At 50.8% G+C, this 24,315-nt stretch overlaps 1 protein-coding gene across 7 annotated transcripts in view; it reads left to right on the forward strand.

The window, feature by feature from the left end:
- The first annotated feature begins 408 nt into the window (after positions 1–408).
- TMEM184B (transmembrane protein 184B) overlaps positions 409–24,315 on the forward strand; it is a 52,692-nt gene continuing 28,785 nt past the window's right edge. For 2 of the 7 annotated variants that reach the window (XM_032139900.2, XM_032139898.2), the window contains exon 1: positions 409–542. Coding sequence is in view for 4 of the 7 variants with exons in the window: in XM_032139892.2 (XP_031995783.1) it covers positions 858–898 (41 nt within the window). In the remaining 3 variants the exon portion in view is untranslated. The other 5 variants (XM_032139892.2, XM_032139893.2, XM_032139894.2 and 2 more) reach the window with 4 other exon arrangements.

Consider the following 24,315-nt stretch of genomic DNA (forward strand, 5'->3'; position numbering starts at 1 on the left):
GAGTGGGAAAAAAAGGCCTCTTTCAGTGCTTTGCAATTTCATCTGGCCTAATTGCACACACTCGGTCCACGTTCATTCCACAATTCCACACGCATCCTTCACTCAACAAATAGCCATTGTATTTCGTTTCATCTTCAAAACAGGCTCAAATGGAGGAAATTAGGGTTAAGAGAAGTGAAGCACCAGCGAGGGTCAGGGGCAGAGATCGCAGCCCAGAAAGCTCTCGGGGTTGGGGGCCGGTCGTAGCTGGTTTTGTGAGTGGCAAAAGAACCCGGGTCGCGCCCCAACTCACGGGGCGGCGGGCTGGGGTTCGGGGCGCGGCCCCTTTAAGGCCCAGGCAGTGATCTCAGCGGCGTCCGCCGCCCCGCCCTCCCCGGCGGCGAGCCCAGAGCGCATGCGCGCCGCAGCTGCACTCCACTGGGCTCGGGACGCGCCGGCGGCGGCGGAGACTCCGGGGCTGCGGCGCCGCCCGCCCGCCCCGCCCGCAGAGCCCGGCTGCCGCGCATCGTCCGCACACGCCGCCACCGCCATGGGCTCCTGAGGTATCTCGCCTGGCCGGCCTCGCCCGGGAGCCCCAAGGGGGAGCTGCGACTCCCGAGCGCGGGGGGCTGCTTGTTTCGGAGAGGCCCGCGCGAGGGACGCCCGGCTTCGGCCGCCGGCGCCCGGGCGGGGAGGGCACTACGGAGGCCGGCGCGGCCGCGGAGGGAGGGGGCATCCGTCTCCCCACCGGTGCCTCCTCTCCGCCCCGCGAGATCGCCCGTGGGTGTGCCCGCTCCCTTTCCACGCCAACGTGGCGGGGGCAGCGCCTGGAGTGTAATCGGACCTGTGCAGGGGGTGGCCCCGGGAGAGGGAGGCGGATGGACCAAGGCGCTTTGCAGGAGGGATTGTGTGCTCCCGGGTGGGTGTGCTGGCGACTGGCACGGCCGAGTGAGTGTGGGAGGCGTCCGTGCCCTGTGCGGGTGGCAGTGACCTGGGAGGGTGGTCGGCGGGGGGCTTCCGGGGCTGCGTCGTGAGTGGAGGGTGTACACGCCCGCCACACAGGTCCGCAGGTTTGGAAGGGGATCGACTGGGACCTGGGGCTCGGAAGATGTTTGCCTCCAAAGGGACCGTGGAGACTGGTTTTGGGTGTCTGTATCCTTCCCGTGGATTGTACATTTCCTCCTGGGCACACCCTTGGTACCTCGCTTGGATCCACTTACCTCCAGTGCTGGGTGGCTCCAGGCCAAGGCAAGGCAATTAGGCTGGGGGTTGGGCATGGATTCCCAATACATATCCCCTCTGGAGGTGTTGTATAAGGCCAGACGTTTTACTCCTCCCTCCTTTCCAGGGCATTTTGGGGCAAAGCAGATATTTGCATGCCTGATACCTGTGGTGAGGTGAAGGCCATGTATTATTTATCTGACTGCTGGTGCTTTTGTAAGGAAAGAAGCAGCAATCTGTGCCCTGGAGGCCCTGCGCTGCAGAGTCAGCCAGGCAAACAAGCTCACCTGCACCTGCAGAGGCAGCGCAGGTCTCAGAGGTGTGACTTCGTTGACAGGTTATGCCTACAGTGTCCCTTTCCATCTACCTATTCAACTTCCTTGGTAGGACCCCTAGGCTCTGCACCTCTGAACCTTGCCTAGGGTGCTGTGCGTATCAGAGTTGGGACCTGGGACGCTGGGGTGGGAGAGCCCCAGCAGCCAGGTATGTGTGCCCACCTGGACACAGACATTTGATGCCCAAGCCATCAAGGAGCTCTCAAGCATGGGGAATCAGACTTGGAAACAGGTGATCACAATGATGTGAAAAATACCAAACAAAGGAGTAGAAGGAGTATAGAGGCAGGTTCAGTTCCCGGGGAGGGAGATCGTGGCCGCAGGAAAGACTCCCTCATAAGGAGAAGGTTGAGCTGAAGCCTGAAGGATGACTGATGTTCATCTGAGGCTTTTGTGCTTTCCACATATATTTTCCTGTGTAATTTGCACAGCAGCTGTGTAAGGAACAGTTGTCCCTATTTGCAGATGCGATAAACTGAGGCCCAGAGGGAATTCATGACGCTCTTCTCCATGATACGTGGCAAGCTTGGATGGAATCATCCTTGAACCAGGACCTCTCTCTTGCTGCCAGATCTTGTCTTGCAACTTACTGAGCATCTACTATGTGCCAGGCACTATGCTGGGGCATAGCGGTCTGATGATCAATGTGCTTTCCACATATATTTTCCTGTGTAATTTGCACAGCAGCTGTGTAAGGACCTGGTGCCTGCCTTCTAGGGGCTCCCAGTGCTGGGAAGATGGACACTGATTTAGTGACCCCAATTCGGATACGAGGCTCCAATAGCTAATGTGGGTGGAGAAGGCGCTGTGAATTCCCCCAGAAGCATTTGTGCAGTCGTTGGGATTCGGGATGTCTTATTTGTTGCACCCACGGTGGTGGTGGGTTATTCAGGGAGCCCCTTCTGAATTTCTCCAACCAAGTAGAAAGAAGAGCTTCGAGGCAGAAGGGTGAATGAGCCACTTGTCCTAGTTCTTTCCTGTTGGCCGAGTTCTGTGAGCAGGGGCTTCTGTCCGGAGGCCATTTGCTCCCTCTCTGTCTTAGAGGTTTTGCCCCTGGTCTCTGGCTGGCCTGCCCAGTCCCTCACCCTGAGAAGGGCTCAGTGCTGTTTCCAGTCCCTGCTGTGCTCATTTTTTCTCTGTAAATTCCCTGGAGTGGAAACAGGGCCGGCAAGGCAGGGTACAGCTTTTTATTGTTTTGAAAACGAGTCACAGCTCTGGGCCTTTAGACTGGGGATTTGGTGTGGGAGTTCTGGGAGGCCAATAGCTGGGCCCCTGGGAGAGCTCTGTGTGGGGTCTGCCCCAGGCCCTGCAGCGCCGGGTAGTGAGCACTCACCAAAGACCATGCTGCCCTGCACTGTGCTGGGGCAGTCCCCTAAAAGGTGGCTGGCAGAGGGAGCCCAATGTGTAACAAATATGTGCAAGACAGTGCCCTACTTGTGGTGGAAACAGAGGGCCCTAAAGGGGCCCAGAGGACAATAGGAACAACAGTCCGTTTATTGAGCACTTACTGTGTGCCAGGCACAGTTCAAAGCACTTTCCTGAATTACCGTATTTAATTTTCCTACCACCCAATGTGGTGGGGGCTGTCACTGTCTGCATTTTGTAGGGGAGGCAGCAGAGGGTGGAACAGCTGATTTTGAACCAGTAGGTTTGACCTCAGAGCCCAGGCTCCTCCCCCATAACCCTAGGGTGCTGGAAGTCGTCTTGGCCCTGAAGGGCGAGGGGTGCTCGACCTATGAAGGAGAAGGAGGGCGTTCCAGGTAGAGGGAACTCCAATCAGATGTGGAGGTCTGAGCTGCCTCACCTCTCAGACGCAGAGGCTTGAACTGCCTGTGGCTGTGTTGGGTCTGTGTCCTGAAAACCTTTGGAGGCCCCGCCAAGGAGTTTGAACTTGATCCTGATGTAGTCAACAGGGAGGCCTTGAAAGTTTCTGGAAGGATGTGACATGCTCAGCCACGTGTTATGGGGCAGTATTACCATCCCTTCTCATCCCTCCTTCATTCCTGCAGAGAACTTCTGGAAGACCAGGCCTTTGTCCCATTGGCTTTCCTACAGCCCCTGGCATCGCTTTTAGACCCCGCTGCCTTTCCCTTGTTGTCTTCTAGCAGCTTCTGGTCTTGAAGACCCTGTGTGACCCAAGGCAGGTTCTGGAGCCCGCTGTTGTAACGGTGTCTGCCCCACTGCTGACCCCTTGCCTGCCGGGAACTGGCTCCTCTGAGCTGGAACTTTTTTTGTTTTTTGGGATGGAGTCTTGCTCTGTTGCCCAGGTTGGAGTGCAGTGGTGCTATCGTAGCTTGCTGCAGCTTCTGCCTCCTGGGCCCAGGAGATCCTTCCACCTTGGCCTTCTAAAGCGTTGAGATTATAGGTGTGAACCACCATGCCTGGTCAGCTGGAACTTTTTTTTTTTTCTTTTAAGACAGAGTCTTAGGCTGGGCGTGGTGGCTCACACCTGTAATCCCAGCTTTGGGAGGCTGAGGTGGGCAGATCGCCTGAGGTCAGGAGTTTGAGACCAGCCTGGCCAACACAGTGAAACCCCGTCTCTACTAAAAAAAATTAGCCAGGCATGATGGCACACGCCTATAGTCCCAGCTACTCGGGAGGCTAAGGCAGGAGAATTGCTTTAATCCGGGAGGTGGAGGTTACAGTGAGCTGAGATAGTGCCACTACACTCCAGTCTGGTGGGTGATAGAACAAGACTCCGTCTTAAAAGGAAATGGTCACTAGGAGCACGGGAGGAGGAGGGAGAGAGGGAGGTAATGCGCCGAGCAGCCCTGGTGACCCAGAGAGATAATTGGGAGATGCAGTTTAAATCTGTGCGCTTATTAGCCCTGTGGCCTTGGGCAAGATGCTTACCAGGTTCTAATTCCTGCTGTTTAAAAATAGGAGACAAATGATACACTTTCCTTCATCTGTAAGATGGGAGTAATAACAGTGTGGCCGTCACGTGGCTGGCATGAGCAATGTCTGATGGAGCTCAGCATGGTACCTGGCACACAGGACATGCTTTTATTATGACCTTACAGGCCCATTCATTTATTTGAGAAGGAGGCATCGCAGGCCTGTGTGCCAGGCTGTTTGTGGGGAGCCGCCCTCAGGAGCTGGGGAGAGAGAAATCAGACACACAAGCAATTATGATTGTCCTGGGGGCTCTTAGGGAACCTTAGGCCATTGTCGCCTGGGCGGGCACTTGTCTAGTGAGGTGATGTGTATTAAGGTGGAGGAAGAAGTGGGCTCCAAGTAGAAGGAAGAGCACATGCAAAGCAGAGGTCTGAGTTCATGTCTATGGAGTTGTTTGATACTAATTCTCAGCACTTAGTAGACCTGAAATAAATGTTTGCTGAATGCCATCTTCTCAGCCTCAGAGAGGACAGAAACAGGAAGAGGTAGAGTGGGAGGCAGCCACAGAGAGAAGAATTGAAGGGTCACCCAAGTTGTAGATTTTCTCATAATTCCCTCCCCTTCGCCTCCGTCTCTGTGGAAAAGCAGGTACTAATGTGGTGCAGGTACTAACAGTGTGTCTAAGTCTGCCAGAATTCTTTTTTTTTATTTGAGACAGGGTCTCCCTCTGTTGCCCAGGCTGGAGTGCAGTGGCAGGATCTTGGCTCACTGCAACCTCCGCCTCCTGGGTGATTCTTGTGCCTCAGCCTCCCAAGTAGCAGGGATTACAGGCACCCACCATCATGCCTGGCTAATTTTTGTATTTTTAGTAGAGATGGGGTTTCACCATGTTAGCCAAGCTGGTCTCGAACTCCTGACCTTGTGATCTGCCCGCCTTGGCCTCCCAAAGTGTTGGGATTACTGGCGTGAGCCACCGTGCCCGGCCTCCGCCAGCATTCTTACCGGGCACTCATTCCCAAACTGCTTGTCCTCAGGACTGGAGAGGATAAATCTAAATGCAGAGGTGGCTGACAGTTGGAATTAGGCAGACACCCAGGTAGCATTTGTTCACGTGTCTATTTGCTGCTGTTTTAGCGTCACTGAAGCCCTATGCTCGGGTATGGTGTAGAAGGATGGTGCGTGGCTTCTGGTTGGTGACTTTTCCAGTCTTAAGTTAATCATGGCTCAGTGTCTGGCGAAATGCACACAGTAGGTAGTGAAGTGGTTTTTGACTAACAAATGAATGGTTGGATGGGTTCGTGGCACTGCCACTCAGGATAAAGCTATAATTATTCTTGAAAAATGACGGATATGGCTGGGTGCGGTGGCTCACGCCTGTAATCCCAGTACTTTGGGAGGCCGAGGTGGGCGGATCACTTGAGCTCAGGAATTGGAGACCAGCCTGGCCAACGTGGTGAAATCCCGTCTCTACTAAAAAATACAAAAATCAGGCCAGGCGCGGTGGCTCACGCTTCTAATCCCAGCACTTTGGGAGGCCGAGGCGGGCGGATCCCGAGGTCAGGAGATCGAGACCACGGTGAAACCCCGTCTCTACTAAAAATACAAAAAATTGCAGGAGAATGGGTGAACCGGAGGCGGCAGTGACCGATGGCCATGACACTCACCAACCGGGTGACAGACAAACATTAAAACAAAACAAAAATCAGCCAGGTGTGGTGGCACGTGCCTATAGTCCCAGCTACTTGGGAGGCTGAGGCAGGAGAATTGCTTGAACCTGGGAGGCGGAGGTTGCAGTGAGCTGAGACTACGCCATTGCACTCCAGCCTGGGTGACAGCGAGACTCCATCTCAAAAAAAAAAAAAAAAAGATATTAGAGGTGGTTAGAACAGGATTGGTTATTCCAGGAGCCGGTGGTGCTCACTAAACAGCCTCGAGTCTGGCTGGCTGGTGTGGGAGGTCTTAGGCCTGTGATGGGAGACAGGAAGCTTGGTGGACACCTCCTTTTCCTTCTCTGGGGTGGAAACCACAGGGGAAAGATCCACCCAGAAAGCCTTTGTGCTGAACCTGCGTCACTTCCAGCTCAACCATGTTTTACAAAGTCACATCCCACTAAGTGAATATTTGGTGAAAAGTTTGCCACGTTGATCTCAGTCTTGTACCTTTGAAAAACAATAGGCTTCTCTGAGGTTAGAAGTAGTACTTGTTTTTTTTGTTTTTTTTGTTTTTGAGACAGAGTTTTGCTCTGTCGCCCAGGCTGGAGTGCAGTGGCGCAATCTCGGCTCACTGCAAGCTCCGCTTCCCGGGTTCACGCCATTCTCCTGCCTCAGCCTCCTGAGTAGCTGGGACTACAGGCACCTGCCACGGCGCCCGGCTAATTTTTTGTATTTTTAGTAGAGACGGGGTTTCACAGTGTTAGCCAGGATAGTCTCGATCTTCTGACCTCTTGATCTACCCGCCTCGGCCTCCCAAAGTGCTGGGATTACAGGCGTGAGCCACCGCGCCCGGCCGTACTTGTTGATTATAGTAAACTTGAAGCACAGGAAAGACTGGGGATAAGCATAAAAATTACCCCAAATTTCCAAATCAAGAAGTAATCATGGTTCAGGTTTGGGCAGATGTTCTTTCTAGGCATGAACACACTCATGTTTACTTAACACCGGGTTATAAACATTTACCCATAGCATTTGAAAGGTAGCTATAGATAGAAAAGAATCAGAGAAGTTCTAAAACAGCTCTCGCGCTTTGTTTCAAATTCGCTGCAGGAAAGATGAGGTCTTCAGCCTTTTTTTAGCTGGACGGCACCGTTGCAGGAGTGGTGAACAGGGCACTGGATTGAGTCAGGAAACCCAGCTGTGACCTTGGGCAAGCCACTTGCCCTCTTTGAGCTTCACTCCTGCTAAGGCAAGGGGCGCTATTCGTACCCTCTCTGCCCACCTCACAGGCTCTGGTGAAGTCCTCGATTAGAATGCCTTTGGCTCCCAAGGTTGTGGTTTGGAGGTAGGGCAGGTCATATGACCATGAAGATGGAAGGAGAAACGTGGAAGCACATGTGCCTGTTGCTTCTTTCCCAACTTAAAATGCTTGGTGATCTCCTGAAGACTCCAGCCTCCTCTCTGGGAAGCCAGGGTCCGTAGACCCTTTACCTGTGGGTCATGGGCAGTCCCAGATGGTCCCCCTCCCCAACAGAGGGGGTGCAGTGAGACCTCCGGAAGTTACTGCCTCTGTTACCCTCAAAGGGATTTTCAGATCAGACAGCCCCCCTACTCCAAGGGACGTGTGTGGAGCTTGGTACCTTTATTTATCTCCTGCTCCAACGTGGACTCCCTGCACCCAGAGGGGGGCCTGTCCTGCTGGCAAGTGGCTGAGAACGTCCACTCCACTCAGCAGGGCTGTTCCCCAAAGCCCTCTGGGTCATCATTTACTGAAAAGCTCTGAGAGAAAATAACTAACCCCATGGCGCCGCTGTAGCTACTGGCAGAGCCTCCTGGTCTCCACCTCTAGTGCCTGTGGTTTTTGTTTCATCCAGAATGAGCAGTGAATCTGGGGTCCCATCAGCAATCAGTTTGGGTGCCTGCAAGGCACAATGATAGATGTTGGCGAAGGGTATGTGTGAGGAGATTAATTAATATTAATATGTGAATTATATTAATATTCTCATTGGAATTTGTGGGGCTTCGCAAATTATATTTCAAATATATGGTTTTATATAATACTTTTAACTGCCCTGAAACCTTGAAATTATTGCATCTATTTTATAGATGGAGAGACTGAGGCTCAGAGGGGTGAATTGCCTAAGATACTGGGGGAGGAAGCACGCAGGTTTTCTGGTTTTGAGTCCTGGGCCCTTCCTGCTGAGTAGCTGCTCCCAACACAGACCTGCCCTTGGAGAGCTTGCAGCCCCACTGGGGAGCCCAGTGTATTGGATTGCTGCGTAGACCCAGAAAGCACGTGAATAAAGCTTCAGGTTAAAACCATGGGGGTTCCGGGAGGCAGCAGTTGTCTCAGCCTGGTGGTGAGCTGAGGAGCCAGTGCTCTCTGGAGCAAGGGCAGTTGGGTTGAGGCTTAGTGGACAGTGGAGGTTGGCAGGTGAAGTGCAGGAGGGCTTTGCAGCAAGTGGAACCACCTTGAGTACACACAGAGGAATGAGACAGGCAGGTAACTCAAGGAGCAGAGGTCTCGTGACCCCTTCCCAGAACATGTGGGGTCCTAGCCTCACTTCCAGGAGGAGGAAGTGCATCTATACACATATTTGTCAATGGAGTTTAAATAGGATGTGGGAAAATCTAGATTTTCCAAAACAATACATATTTGCTTTGAGTAGATGCAGGATGCATAGGTTAGATAATTTTAATAGCAGTAACCTCAGAGCATGTAAGTATGATTTGATTTACTAGAGTGCCTGGCCGTCTCAGTCAGTGGGAGCAGGGCTTGGGCTGGGAGATGAGGTTGACAAGGGTTCTTTCTCTCAAACGCTGCCTTTGGTTTGCTAAGAGGTATCCCCTACTTGGCTGGGGGCAGAAGACCTTTCCTTCTATTCCCAGTTTGCAGTAGTTGGGCCAGATTTGTGGAAGTGGGAGAAAGGCCTGCCCTGCTTCTACATAGGCTTGGCTGTCCTGACTTGACACTCTGTGTGCCTTCCAGAGACCCGCCTCCATCTCCTCAACTCCCTGGCTTGATGCTTAGGTGGTGATGGCTGTTGGGCACAGGAGTTACGTAACAGATCTGTGACGGACCCAGGAGCAGAGCCAGTTGAGTGAATGTCATGGAGTGGGAGTGGTCTTGCATGGCTGTGATGTCCCCTGCAGCTTGTGCAGGGGATGTGACAAGAGGTGCTCACCACTCATTTGGAATGGCCAGACTGGAAGCACTTGGCCCTCTTGGGCTCTGCACACCCACCCCCTCCCGCCTGGCCTGCCTGCTCCTCCTCTGGTATGGGCACCCGGGGAGACCAATTATGGCTGCTTGTCATAGTGGCGTAGGTCACCATCCACACTTCCACCTGCCCTGGGACCAGGACATCAGAGCCCTGAGAAGGGTCAAGGGGCCAAGTGGGCCTAGCCTTTTACTGACAGCTGGGAAATGCAAGCGTGTGGACCAGAGCACCAAGTGAGTTGGGGTCGGTGTGGATTCAGCACCATCTCCCTACCCAGAGCTCCATTTGTTGAAAACAGGCTTTCTCTACCGTTTCTTCACTTGGACAACTTTAAACTATGTATTGGCTGGCTGCGGTGGCTCACACCTATAATCCCAGCACTTTGGGAGGCCGAGGTGGGCAGGTAACTTGAGGTTGGGAGGTCGAGACCAGCCTGGCCAACATGGTGAAACCTTATCTCTACTAAAAATACAAAAATTAGCCCAGTGTGGTGACACGTGCCTGTAATCCCAGTTACTCGGGAGGCTGAGGCAGAAGAATCGCTTCAACTTGGGAGGCGAAGGTTGCAGTGAGCTGAGATTGCATCACTGCACTTCAGCCTGGGAGACAGAGCGAGACTCCATCTCAAAAAACAAACAAAAACCTACATATTGTCTATATTTCCCCCAACATTGAGGCTCATTTCTTGGATGAACAATTTAAATGTACTGTGCCTCTCTGGCAATATTTTCCAAAATTACAGATGTTTCTGCACTTTCACCGGCAGCTCTACCTCTCAGAATTTATCCTACAGGTGTGTTAACATGTGTGCAAAATGATTTATTTGCAAGGTTAGTCATTGTTGCCTTATTTGTAATAGCAAAAGATTGGAGGCAGCTTACATGTTCATTTGCAGGGAGCCACGAACAAACCGTGGCCCGTCCAAACATGGGATACCGCGTGACCATAATAAATAAGATGGACGCTGCACGCACTGTGCCGGATTGATCAGCAAGGTGGATTGCCGAGGGAAGAAGCAGGTCTGGGCGGTGTGTCTCGGAGCTGCCATCAGTGTAAAAGGCAAGAGAATCAAAAGTGTCTTTGCTTGTCTATGCCCAGGGGGTCTCTGGGCAGACACAGGAAGTCGGTGATTGTGATGCCTCTGGAGGGGGTGCTGGTCATGGGAGATTGCTTGTTTTCTGGAGATCCCATGTACCTTTTGATTGCTGAAGCAGGTGAATGTAGGCCTTTCCAAGAAATTAAAATAGGCCAGGTGCAGTGACTCATGCCTGTGATCCCAGCACTTTGGGAGGCTGATGTTGGAGGATCACTTGAGGTCAGGGATTCGAGACCAGCCTGGCCAAGATGATGAAACCCCATCTCCACTAAAAATACACAAATTAGCCAGACATGGTGGTACGTGCCTGTAATCCCAGCTGCTCCAGAGGCTGAGGTAGGAGAATCACGTGAACCCTGGAGGCCGAGTTTACAGTGAGCCAAGATCATGCCATTGTACTCCAGCCTGAGCTACAGAGCGAGACTCCGTCTCAAATATTAAAATAAAATAAATTAAAAACATAAGGACTGTAACCTTGCCTCCTGCGCAGTGTAGGAAGGTCAAGGTTCCGGCTACTTCTCAAGGACAGGAGCCTCACTCGGGCCCCAGACCACTAATCAAAAAATATGTGCTTGGTTCTCACAAAGGGGCCGAGTGTGAGGGCTTGGGTATTGCTTGGTAAATACGACCCCCAGTCCCGGCCTTGGAGAGATGGAGCCGCTCTCTGGGCCCCTTGGACACACTGTTGTTGGCTGACTTTGTCATTTTCAACCCTTGCTCTGATCGGCTCACGTCATGATTTCTGAAACCTTTGGGGGCTTCCCCACTGACAGAAAGATACAGTTTAACTCAGCACTGGGCATCCCAGGCCCTCTTTACCGGGCCTCTTCTTGAGCCACACTTGGCCTGTCACCCCTTCCTCTGTCTGCCCCCTTAACTCCCCACCTCCGTGCCTTTGCTCATATAGTTCCCTTTGCCTGCCTTTCCCTCCAGAGCAGTCTCTACATGCCCAGGTCCTGTCTGACTTTCAAGGGCCAGCTTAGTTTCCACCTCTGCACTGCCTTCTGACCTCCCTGGCTTCTGTGTAAACTGCCCAGATCAAGCCACACAATGGTTCCTGCACCCAAGGAAGCTCCCTGGGGCCCCCTCCTGGCCACTCGCTCTCCCTCGGTAGTCACCACTCACACCTTGGCACTTTCGCGTGGTGCCGCTGCCTGTTTGGGCCTCCCACACATGGAGTGTACAGAATGGACTCCTCGGTGTCTGGCTGCCTTCCCGCAGTACTGTCAGATCATCCAGGTTGTCTGTAGTGGCCCTTTGGTTTTTTCTCTGCTGCGTAGGCGTTCACCAAATATACCACTATTTATTCATTCTCCTGTGGACAGGCATTGGGTTATGTCCAGCCTCTTCGGTGAAATTCATTCTTGTTTTTGGGGGCGCGTGTGCGCTCTTTGCTGGGTATATACCCAGGGTGGGTTGATGGCTTACCTGACTCAGTATGTGTTTGCATGAATGAAATTCAAGTTGGCATGAGAAATCTAGGGTGTCCTGGCTGGAGCCAGGCTTCTTGCTTACAGGGACAGAGCAGGTACAGGGATCCTGGCTTAGACAGCCTGCTCCCATGGGGCGGTAGGACTGTTGGCTGAATCTGCAGGGGACCTATCTATCTGCTCAGCGCCCAATGGGATTTTAGCTGGCTGGAAAGGTGGTCACATGTAGAGGGGCTCAACAATCCAGCTAAAAAGGCTGAGTGTTGGTCCATTGTTCTCAATTTGAGAGAAAACTGAGATCATCAAAATTAGGACTGGTATATACTAAAGGACAGGACCTAATTACAAGGCTGAATTGAGTAAGCCCTCGCTGAGGGACTTTGGATTTCTTTGTTGTTCCCCTTTATTTCTGCACCCCCACCCAAGTGACAGATATGTACATGATTGGATGATTTTTCTTTCCTGGTTGAGAGATTCCTGGGAACTTGGCCCAGGAGAAGGGGGAGAAATGTGGAGCTGCTAGAGTGGCCTCAGCTTGTTTGTGTTGATTGAAGGGGAGACGGAAGGAGAGCTGTGGACCCCTGACCCCTTGTGAGGGCATGTGATCCTTTTCAAAAGGCTCACCAGGCAGAAGTGCCTGGCCAGTGGCTGCTCTTTCCCTCTAATCCCCTCTGGAGAAGGGCCAGGCTGTGGGTTGCTGACCTGCTCTGTTGTGGATCAGCCTCCCCCCACAATGCAGCCGCCCAGAAGCTCAGAGAGCCCAGGCAACCCCCAAAGGCAGGAGGGCCGGCTGTCATTCCCGTTGTCATTCCCAGGCGGCTGGAGTGGGAGCAGAGCGGTCAGTTCAGATGAACAGCGCTCGAGTCCGACCCCAACCAGTGAGTTATGGTAAGATGGAAGGTTCTCCATCTATATTAAATAAGAGAACAAAAGCCCTCCCAGGCTGCGTGAATATTGCAGGGATATATATGTGAACGGGTTGCCAGTTTAGCTTGGCCCGTGGGTGGCAGCCGCCTGAGTGAGCACTTCGTGGCTGCAGCTCTAAAGGGTTTGGATCTGAAACTAATGAATGAAAATATGACCTCAGAAGATTTAAAGAGAGCAAATACCCAGCAACAGAACCTGGGTCCCAGAGACTATTGGGAGCATGAAATCCCAGGCTGGCCGAAGGAGGAAGTGGGAGAGCAATGGCAGCTGACATCACACGGTGCCAGACCTTCTCAGTGCTGTCTGCGTTCACTCATTATTCTGTCCTGCGCTCTCAGAGGCAGGTATGGCTGCATCCCCATTTTATAGATGAGGAAGCTGAGGCAAGGAGAGGTTGTGTAACTTGCCCACAGACACAAAGCTAGCCAGTGGCAAAGCTGGAGGTCAGGTCTAGGTGGTCAGGCTCCAGAGTTCTGCAGATTTCACAGCACAGCAGCGGCAGCGGCAATTGGAAGAACCATTTGTCAGGTGATTGTAGGCAAATGACTTCAGCCCTTCAAACCTCTGTTTTGCATTTGCAAGCTGCTTGCTGCTGCATCAAATTGCCAGAAACTTAGTGATTTAAAACACAAATTAGGCCGGGTGTGGTGGCTCACATCTGTAATCCCAGCACTTTGGGAGGCTGAGGTGGGTGGATCACTTGAGGTCAGGAGTTCGAGACCAGCCTGGCCAACATGATGAAACCCTGTCTCTACCAAAAATGTAAAAAAGTAGCCAGGCGTTTGGCCGGGTGCAGTGGATCACGCCTATAATCCCAGAACTTTGGGAGGACAAGGTGGGCGGAACACGAGGTCAGGAGTTCAAGACCAGCCTGACCAATATGGTGAAACCCTGTCTCTGCTAAGAATACAAAATTAGCAGGGCATGGTGGCATGTGCCTGTAGTCCCAGTTACTGGGAGGCAGAGGTTGCAGTGAGCCAGGATCGCGCCACCGCACTCCAGCCTGGGTGACGGAGTGAGACTCCGTCTCAAAAAAAAAAAAAAAAAAGGAAAAAAAAAGCCAGGCGTGGTGGTGTGCGCCTGTAACCCCAGCTACTCTGGAGGCCGAGGCAGGAGAATCGCTTGAACCCAGGAGGCAGAGGTTGCAGTGAGCCGAGATCGCACCACTGCACTCCAGCCTGGGCCACAGAGCGAGACTCCCTCTCAAAAACAAAACAAACACGAATTACAGATTACTTACAATAAGAAAAACCAATAAAACACGTGCGCACACATTAATTATCTTACAGTTTTGGAGGTCAGAGGTCCAGAACGTGTTTCACTGGGCTAAAATCAAGGTGTCGGCAGAGCCGTTCTCCTTCTGGAGGCTCTGGGGGAGAATTATTTCCCTGCCTCTTCCAGCTCCTAGAAACCACCTGCATCTGTGGCTTGTGGCCCCTTTCGCCATCTGCAAGGGCAGCAGCATAGCAGCTTCCACTTTCCTCTCTCTGCTTCCTTTGTCACGCTGCCCTCTTCTTGCTCTCTCCCTCCTGCCTTCCTCCTACGAGGATGCTTGTGATGACATGGGCCCACCCAGTTTATCCAGGATAATCTCTTATTTCAGGACCCTTAACTCAGTCACTTCTGCAAAGTCCCTTTTGCCATGTAAGGTAGCATGTTCACAGGCTCTGGGGGTTAGGGTGTCAACATCTTTGGGGGATTATTCTTCAGCCTACCACACAGCACATAATAAAATCCATGGGCGGAGGGGATAGCAGCAGTAAGGTGTCCCTCAAACATGAGTTAAAATGACTCTGACGATAGAATCTGGGTGAGATGGTGGGATGCTCCTGAAATAAACTCCAAGGCAGGTGGCCAAGTTCAGTGACGACATAGCTGCGTAGCTTATCTGAGAAAGGATGTCTCTGATAGGGGGCCAGCCCGAAGACGTCTTTCCTGGAAGAGGAGAGGTGGGGCAGTCTTGGGATAAGTGAGACTGGGTCCCACGGCCAGCTCCTGCCACATTCTCAGTGGATTTCAGGTTGGGAGGAGGGATACCATTACAGTTGAAAATAAACATAGAAATAAACCACACTGGATGTCTGCTTCCTCATCAGCCTCCCTACAGTTCTGGAAGATGGTCCAGGCCCACATCCCCTTCTTTGCTGTTCTAGAATTCAGAATGCTAATGCTCAGAAATCCCAAAGGTTCTTCCTAAGTCTGCAGCAGACTAATTTCTGCTGCAAAAATCTGACCTGAATTGATGTGATACTAATTATGGCCTTTAAAACTCTTACTTAGGGTGACTAACAGTATGTTTTCCTATGAAAGTACTATATGTTTGCTTTTGGGGTGCTGCCCCCACCCTTCCAGGAGTGTCACTGTGTCTAGCAGCATAATCCTTTCTAAAATCTGAAAAATTCGACTGGGCACGGTGGCTCATGCCTATAATCCCAGCTCTTTGGGAGGCTGAGGTGGGTGGATCACTTGAGGTCAGGAGTTCGAGACCAGCCTGGCCAACATGATGAAACCCCGTCTCTACTAAAAATACAAAAATTAGCCAGGCATGTGGCTTATGCCTGTAATCCCAGCTACTAGGAAGGCTGAGGCAGGAGAATCACTTGAACCTGGGAGGCGGAGGTTGCAGTGAGCCGAGATTGTTCCTCTGCACTCCAGTCTGGGTGACAGAGTGAGACTTAGTAAACAAAAAAAAAAAAAAAAGACAAAAAACGGAAAAATTCTAAATTCTTAAAGCCGTTTAGTCCAAAAGCCTTAGCTACAGGACAGTTCACCTGGACTTTTCTCCCCAAGAAACACAGTCAGAGAGGTCCAGTCACCTGTCTCAGGTCCAGCTCAGGTGATAGCGCTGAGGTTCCAACTCAGTTCCCTGTCTCAGAGCCTGGGACAAAGTGCAGACTGCGTGGGCTGGCCTCTTTGCCACCTGCTGGGTGGCATATGAGTGAGAGACAGGTGTGGAGACTGCACTCACTGGCAGGTAGGCTCTATGTGTGGGAGATGGGGGTCCTTGACTTTGTTTTCTGTCTGATCTGCAGCCTGGAACTGAGCCAGGGGGTCTTGTCTGGGGAAGGGCAGAGAGGCAGAGAGATTGCAGAGGAGAGAGGAATAGCAGCAGCCATTAGGAAGCCTTGGGCCTTTGTCCATCACTACAGCACTGCTCTCCAAACTTCCTTGGATCACACAGCCCTATCAGTAAAAACCAGAACAAAACCTGTTGAGCATGCACCCCCAATATGTGGATATTGGTGTAATTATAAGTGTATGTTACAATAAGTATACACATATAGTACTTTACTGTTTCACTGTGTATGTAATAAAACCTACACCACAAACAGAAACCAAAGGCCAAGCTAAAGATGTAATAAAGAAAATTTTTACTTTGTTGATAGTACAAAAACCTCCTGGGTTCATACACGGGGTCATTTTTTGGGATGTGCGCTTTCGTGCTCAGTGAGAGAGCGTTTGGAAGGGCTGGCTTCACGTTCAGCTTGTTTAGAGACTGGGTTTTAATGGCTGCTTTCCCTGCAAAAGATCCTGTCTGGGACAGGAAGCTGCACACGGAGCAGACGCATCCTTGGCTTTCTTTCTAAATCGGGTTACTCATTTTTCCATCCCGTCCACTGAGTATGCAAAGGATTTGTTGAAATTTGGCCAGTACATTTCCATCCTCCCTGATGCCAATCACATGTTTTTGTAAATGAAATGGAAGGTATTTTATTTTAAAAATCTTAACAAGTGAGTCCAAAACCCACTGAAATGCTCTGGAAAATTTTTAATAGACTAGAAAATTCTGTTAGGTAGATTTTTAGGAGTTCAGCTATGAGAGGATTTTTTTTTCTTTTTAAAATCAGTGACAGACATATTGTTTCGGTGCATGCCAGTAATTCCAGCTACTCGGGAGGCTGAGGCAGGAGAATCGCTTGAAGCCCGGAGGTGGAGGTTGCCATGAGCCAAGATCGCGCCATTGCACTCCAGCCTGGGCAACAAGAGCGAAACTCTATCTCAAAAAAAAAAAAACAAAAACAAAAATACTATTAATGTCCACTTCCAGGCTTTGATACTGTACTACAGCTAGACTAGACGTCACCCTTTGAGGAAGCTGGGTGAAGGGCATACAGGACCCTAGATTCTATTTTTGCAATTTCCTGTGAGCCTACGATTATTTCAAAATAGAAAGTTTAAAAAGTCTTTATCAAGTACAGATGCATACCGAAGTATTTAACATTACATCTGGGGGACAGGGAAAGATGCAACACGATTGCGTAATGTTGCTAACCATTAAAGCTCGGTGACGGAGAGGTGGAAAAATTTATTACACTGTTTGTTCCAGTTTTGTATGTTTGAAATTTTCCATAATAAAAAGCTTTAGACAGTAGAACAACAGATTTTTCTATGAAATGTGTAGTAAGATGGGGAGGGACTCAGTCTCTATCAGAGATTTGTTGGTTATCTTGTAGAAAAGCAATCAATAAGAATTGTTGGCCGGGCATGGTGGCTCATGCCTGTAATCCCAGCACTTTGGGAGGCCTAGGCGGGAGGATCACGAGGTCAGGAGTTTGATATCACCCTGTCCAAGAGACCAGCCTGGCCAGTAAGGTGAAACACCCTCTCTACTAAAAATACAGAAATTAGCCAGGCATGGTGGTGGGTGCCTGTAATCCCAGCTACTTGGGAGGCTGAGGCAGGAGAATTGCTTGAACCCGGGAGGCAGAGGTTATAGTGAGGTGAAGATTGCACCACTGCACTCTAGCCTGGGTGACAGAGTGAGACTCCAAATAAAAAAAAATAAAAAAAATAAAGGTCTCCTGGGCTAATTTTTATATTTTTAGTAGAGACAGGGTTTCTTCATGTTGGTCAAGCTGTTCTCAAACTCCTGACCTCAGATGATCCACCCACCTTGGACTCCCAAAGTGCTGGGATTACAGGCGTGAGCCACCATGCCCAGCCCAACAGTATTATTAGCTGAAGTACAGACCTTATTCAGTTTTCTACATTTTCATGTAGGGTGTATGTGTAGTTCTATTCAGTTTTATCACATGTAGATTCATGTAACCACCACCACTATCAAGATACAAACTATTTCATCACCTGGAAGGAACTCCTCTGGTACCCCTTTAAAATTGCACACCCCCACCCATCATTGTCACTGTCCTCTGCCAACTACTACACCATGCTCCATCTTTATAGCTTCGTCATTTTGAGAATGTTACGTAAATGGATCATGCAGTATGTGACCTTTTGAGACTGGCTGGTTTCACAAAATGTAATGCCCCTGAGATCCATCCAGATCACTTGCGTGTATCAGTAATTTGTTCTTTTTTCTTGCTGGGTACTATTCCATGGTCTGGATGTACCAGAGTTTGTTTAACCTTTTGTCTGTTGAAGGACATGGTTCTTTCCAGATTTTGATGATTACAAATACGGCTGCCGTGAACATTTGTGTACAGGCTTTTGTGTGAATATACGTTTTCATTCCTGTAGAATGAAACAGTGATTACTGGGTTGTGTAGTAAATGCATGTTAGTTTTATAAGAAACTGCCGGGGCCAGGCACGGTGGCTCACACCTGTAATCCCAGCACTGTGGGAGGCCGAGGCGGGCGGATCACGAGGTCAGGAGTTCAAGATCAGCCTGACCAACAGGATGAAACCCCATCTCTACTAAAAATACAAAAATTAGCCGGGCATGGTGACACATGCCTGTAATCCCAGCTACTCAGGAGGCTGAGGCAGGAGAATAGCTTGAACCAGGGAGGCGGAGGTTGCAGCGAGCCGGGATCATGCTACTGCACTCCAGCCTGGGGCGACAGAGTGAGACTCCGTCTCATTAAAATAAAATAAAAAAATTAGCTGGCCGTGGTGGTGGGCACCTGTAATCCCAGCTACTCAGGAGGCACAGGCAGAGAATTGCTTGAACCTGGGAGGTAGAGGTTGCAGTGAGCTGAAATGGCGCCACTGCACTCCAGCCTGGGCGACAGAGCAAGGCTCTGACTCAAAAAAAAAAAAGAAAGAAACTGCCAAAGTTGTTTTCCATGGTGGCTGCACCATTTTATCTTCCCACCAGCAATGTATGGGAGATCAGGTTTCTCTGCATCCTTGCCAGCATTTGATATTGTCAGTATTTTTTATTTTATAGGTATATGGTATATATTTTTTGGTACCCAGGTATGGGACGTGAAGGTGTTTTCAGTTTTTCAGTTTGCATTTCCTTAATGGCTAATGATGTTTTTTTTTTTTTTTTTTTATGGGGTGGTGTTTTCTCTCGCCCCCCGGGGGGGGGGGAGTGGCGCAATCTCGGCTCACTGCAAGCTCCGCCTCCCGGGTTGATGCCATTCTCCTGCCTCAGCCTCCCGAATAGCTGGGACTACAGGCGCCCGCCACAGCACCCGGCTAATTTTTTGTATTTTTAGTACAGACGTGGTTTCACCATGGTCTCGATCTCCTGACCTCGTGATCCGCCTGCCTCGGCCTCCCAAAGTGCTGGGATTACAGGTGTGAGCTACCGTGCCCGGCTGGCTAATGATGTTTAACTTTTGTTTGTTTGTTTGTTTGTTTGTTTTGGAGATAGTCTCGCTCTGTCGCCCAGGCTGGAGTGCGGTGGTGTGATCTCAGCTCACTGCAACCTCCACCTCCCGGCTTCAAGCGATTCTTCTGCCTCAGCCTCCCGAGTAGCTGGGATTACAGACGTGTACCACCATACCTGGCTAATTTTTGTATTTTTAGTAGAGACAGGGTTTTGCCATGTTGGCCAGACTGGTCTTGAACTCCTGGCCTCAAGTGATCCACCTGCCTCAGCCCCTCAAAGTTTTGGGATTACAGGCGTGAGCCACTGTGCCATGTGCTTATTTGCTGTGTATCTCTTCTTTACTGAGATGTCTGTTGATATATTTTGCCTATTTTCAAGTGGGATTGTCTGGTTTTCTTTTTACCGTGGCACTTTTTTTTTTTTTTTTTGGAGACAGAGTCTTGCTCTGTCCCCTAAGGGCTGGAGTGCAATGGCACGATCTCGGCTCACTGCAACCTCTGCCTTCCTGGTTCAAGCGCTTCTGCTGCCTCAGCCTCCTGAGTAGCTGGGCTTACAGGCGCCAGCCACCACGCCTGGCTAATTTTCTTATTTTTAGTAGAGACAGGGTTTCGCCATGTTGGCCAGGCTGATCTCGAACTCCTGACCTCAGGTGATCCATCCACCTTGGCCTCCCAAAGTGCTGGGATTACAGGTGTGAACCACCGCACCCGGCCCATGGAGCTTTTTGAGCATTCTTCACACATTCCCAATGCTAGTCATTTACCAGATCTGTGACTTGCAAATATATTCTTCCACTCTGTGGCTCGTTTACTCATAGTGCATAAGTTTTTACTTTTCCTATATTGCAGTTTATCGATTTTTTCCTTTTATGGATCATGCTTTTGGTGTCAAGTCTAAGAACACTTGTCCATCTCTAGGTTTCAAATATTTTCTCCTGTCTTCTAAAAGGTTTAGAGTTTTACATTTTACATTTAAATGTGTGATTTATTTTGAATTAATTTGTGTATATGTGTAAGGGTTTATGTTAAGGTTTTTTATTATTTATTTATTTATTTATTTATTTTTGAGATGGAGTCTTGCTCTGTTGCCCAGGCTGGAGTGCAGTGGTGTGATCTTAGCTCACTGCAACCTCCACCTCCCGGGTTCAAGTGATTCTCCCGCCTCAGCCTCCCAAGTAGCTGGGGATTACAGGCACATGCCACTACGTCTGGCTAATTTTTGTATTTTTAGTAGAGACAGGGTTTCACTCTGTTGCCCTGGCTGGTCTCGAACTCCTGACCTCAAGTGATCCGCCCACCTTGGCCTCCCTGATCCTACCACGCCTCCAAATCTGGATTACAACTGACCACCCCCTGGCATATATATATTATTTTAACAAGTTGGCCAGGTCCCACCCGAGTGCCAGGGCAACCGGCCTGAGCCGCCGCGGCTCCCATTATTATTTTTATTTTTTTACTTATTTTTGAGACAGAGTCTGGCTCTGTCACCCAGGCTGGAGTGCAGTGGCGCGATCTCGGCTCACTGCAAGCTCTGCCTCTCGGGTTCATGCCATTCTCCTGCCTCAGCTTCCCCAGTAGCTGGGACTACAGGCGTCTGCCACCAGGCCCGGCTAATTTTTTGTATTTTTAGTAGAGATAGGGTTTCACCGTGTTAGCCAGGTTGGTCTCGATCTCCTGACCTCATGATCCACCCGCCTCGGCCTCCCAAAGTGCTAGGATTACAGGTATGAGGCACCTCTCTGGGCCCTTTCTCCATTTATTAATGAGACTTCTGTAACCTAGAACTGTCCCTTGTTAATTATGTAATTCTCCTGAAATGTTATAATGAAGAAACTGAGGCTCCGAGAGAAGTACCCATGCAGGTTGCACGTGGTGGAGTCTAGTGGGAGTCCTGTTGGGTGACTCAGCAGAAGCCTGGTTATGTCCCCACCACATGGAAGCCTTCCCTGACCCCCTTCCCAGCCTGCCCAAGCCCGATGCTTGTTCTAGGCTCCTGTAGTGCTGGACACTCACCTCAGCAGTGCAAGGGGAAGAGGCCTCCAGGTCACTCCTGCATGTGGCATAGAGCAGGCATGAAGAGCGGCTTGGAGCACCTTAAAGGCTGAGGCTGGGTCTGCCGGTGCCTGGCATGGAGTCCAGAGGCCTCAGGACTTGTTAGAAAGGTGATTTCAGCATCTTCCATCAGGGCCCTCTGTCATGTTCCTGGCAGAAGTTTAAAACTTGGTCAATTAGGGAAATAATGGGAGACAGTTGTGGTGGCTCATGCCTGTAATCCCAGCACTTTGGGAGGCCAAGATGGGAGGATCGCTTGAGCCCAGGAGCTCGAGACCAGCATGAGTAACATGGTGAAACCCCATCTCTCCAAAAAAATACAAAAATTAGCCGGGCGTGGTGGCTCACGCCTGTAGTCCCTGCTACTTGGGAGGCTGAGGTGGGAGGATGGCTTGACCCCAGGAGGCAGAGGTTGTAGTGAGCTAAGATCACGCCACTGCATTCCAGTCTAGGCAACAGAGCAACAGAGCGAAGCCCTGTCTCAAAAAAAAAAAAAAAAAAATTGGGGGCATGGTGGCACATGCCTGTGGTCCCAGCTGCTTGGGAGACTGAGGTGAGAGGATCACTCGGGCCTAGGGAGGTCAAGGCTACAGTGAGCTGTGATCATGCCATTGCACTCCAGCCTGAGCAACAGAGCAAGACTCTGTCTCAAAAAAAAAAAAAAGCATTATCTGGTCCTGCCAGAACAGCTGGAATTTTGAGCCTCATCTGTTTCCATGGACTGCATTGGAAAAGGGGAGACATGGATGGAGTCCTTCCCCACCCCTTTCCCCATGGGAGTAAAGAGGCTGCACCAGACGGCATTGCCCCTGCTTCCCCAAGGTCCACAGGCTGTGCCAGGTGAACGTCCTGCTTGCTTGTGGTACCTGGGCAGGTAGCTTCCCGGTCGGTGCCTGTACAGAGTGTGAAAGGGTCAGATCCCAGTGCCCACCCTACCCCAGCCCCAACACACTGTGAACAGTTTGCAGAGTCTGGCCTTGTGGTCACTGGCTTGGGAGTATGTTTGACAGCCTCTGTCTGCTGCCTTGGGTCCAGGGAGTAAGGCGAGCTCTGGGCCTTCGAGCAGCTGCCTGCACCTGTTCTCTTGGGTGTTGGGGACCATGCATCTATGAGCCAGAATATTGCTTTAAGTATTTTGGGGAATTATGAAAACCCTTGAATTGTTGCCACCCTGGATGGCTGTAAAACCAAGTTCTGCATCGCTTTCCCTCATCTCTAAGATAGAGATAATGTTACTTTCTTCAAAGTTGCCTTGAGAAAATACATGAGATAATGTTTGAGGAAATGCTTTGTAAACCACCGGGGTTGCCCAAGAGTAAAATAAGTTGTTTATGAATTGGCCCCGGTGCAGAAACGTGGCCAGCATGGGCTGGGCTGCGGAAACACTCCCAGCCATGGTGGCTTCTCCTCCACCCTGGGGGGACCTGCCTCCCCTCCTGCTAGAAGAGTCTGGAGGCTATGGGAGGATGGGCATAGCCATGTCTTGTTAAGAGGCTCTGGAGCAGGAAGGGTGGCTTAGCTAGGTCCCCCCACTTTGTAGGAGGTGAGGAGACAACGTGTTGATAGGACCTGGCCTTGAGTCCTGGCTCTGATTTGGGGGTAGGTCACTCACATCTCTGGGTGCATTTCCTCTTGTGAAATAAATGACCTATGTGAAGAACGTGAAGGGGCCCTGAATGCCAAGTGGGCATGTTTATGTGAGTGAGCAGAGCCGCAGGAGGAAGCTGGCCTGCAGCCTTCACCCAGATCCCAGCCCTGGCTCGGGTCTGCTCCCTGGGGTTGCCCCTCTGCCTGGGAGTCCAAGCTGGGGGCTTCTCAACACTGCCCTTAGTCATGAACAAAACAGCCTTCGACATCCCCCCTGCACCTGGCTTGGAAGGTGAAGATTTGGGCGTTATTTGTACTTCCTTTGGTCCCCCCACAATTCTCCATGTTTATTCATTTAATTTGGGATGATAGACAAAGATGATGATTTACAACCCAAGTCTTTTTCAAGAAATATTTCTGGCACTGGTTTTCAGTTTTGCAACCATACTTACAGGAGCTATTCTTGGACTTGTCACTGTGTCTCTTTTTCAAAGCTTGCCACCAGTCTTTATATAGACACCTTCTCCATTTTTGAATTTCTTTATATAGACGCCTTCTCCAGTTTTGAGTTTTAATCTGGATTCGTGTCTCGATTGGTGTGTTAAGAGATCACGTATGTGTGGGAAAACAGAAATGTAAAGGGCTCTCCTAGGGTGCACGCTTACAGCTAAGAGCCGACATGGTGGCGGAGATGCTGCGGCCGTTGGCGAGGAGCCGGGGCGCAGGCGAGCAGTGCAGACAGACAGCGGGCGCAGGATCCTCTGCATCACGGGGCCAGGCTGCAGGCCGCCGCACCCGGGAAGGCCCAGGGAAACCTCCGTCGGTGTCAGGATATTCTGACTTGAATACCAGCTTGCGGATTTGGAAGGGACCATGAGATCATCTAGGTTGACCTCTGGGTTCAGACCGAGATGATCGGGGTTGGTGTTCGCTCATTTTCTGAGCTCAGTTTTGGAGCAGGGAACCCACGTGGCTGGTTGGCGGGGGAGCTGGTGCTCATGCTCCAGCCAGGCTCTTTCCGCAGTGCCCACACACCGCACTTTGCATCTTTTAAAATTGTCCGGTGTTCCTCTGGTTGCATTGCAGGTTATTGCCAGAGTTGGTGATTTGGGCAGAGGTGTTTGCTGGATGGCATCGACCAGCCTGTCAGCAGGTGGCTGTACTGAAAGGGCCGCCCCATCAGGGCTGTGGGTAGAGGGTGCAGCCAGGCTCCTGCCTTAGTCTTCTTGAGCCACTATGACAAAATCCCATAAATCAACTGCCTCCTTCCTCACAGTTCTGGAGGCTGGGAAGTCCAAGATCAAGGTGCTGGCAGATTCAGTGTGTGGAGAGGGCTCACTTTTTGGTTCAGAGACGGTGCCTTCTCCTTGTGTCCTCATGTGGTAGAAGGGGCATGGCAGCTCCCTGAGGTTCCTTTTATGAGGGCACTAATCTCATTCATGAGGGCTCCACCCACT

The sequence above is a fragment of the Hylobates moloch genome, unplaced genomic scaffold, assembly GCF_009828535.3.
Source record: "Hylobates moloch isolate HMO894 unplaced genomic scaffold, HMol_V3 SCAFFOLD_19, whole genome shotgun sequence".
NCBI classification, from domain to species: domain Eukaryota; kingdom Metazoa; phylum Chordata; class Mammalia; order Primates; family Hylobatidae; genus Hylobates; species Hylobates moloch.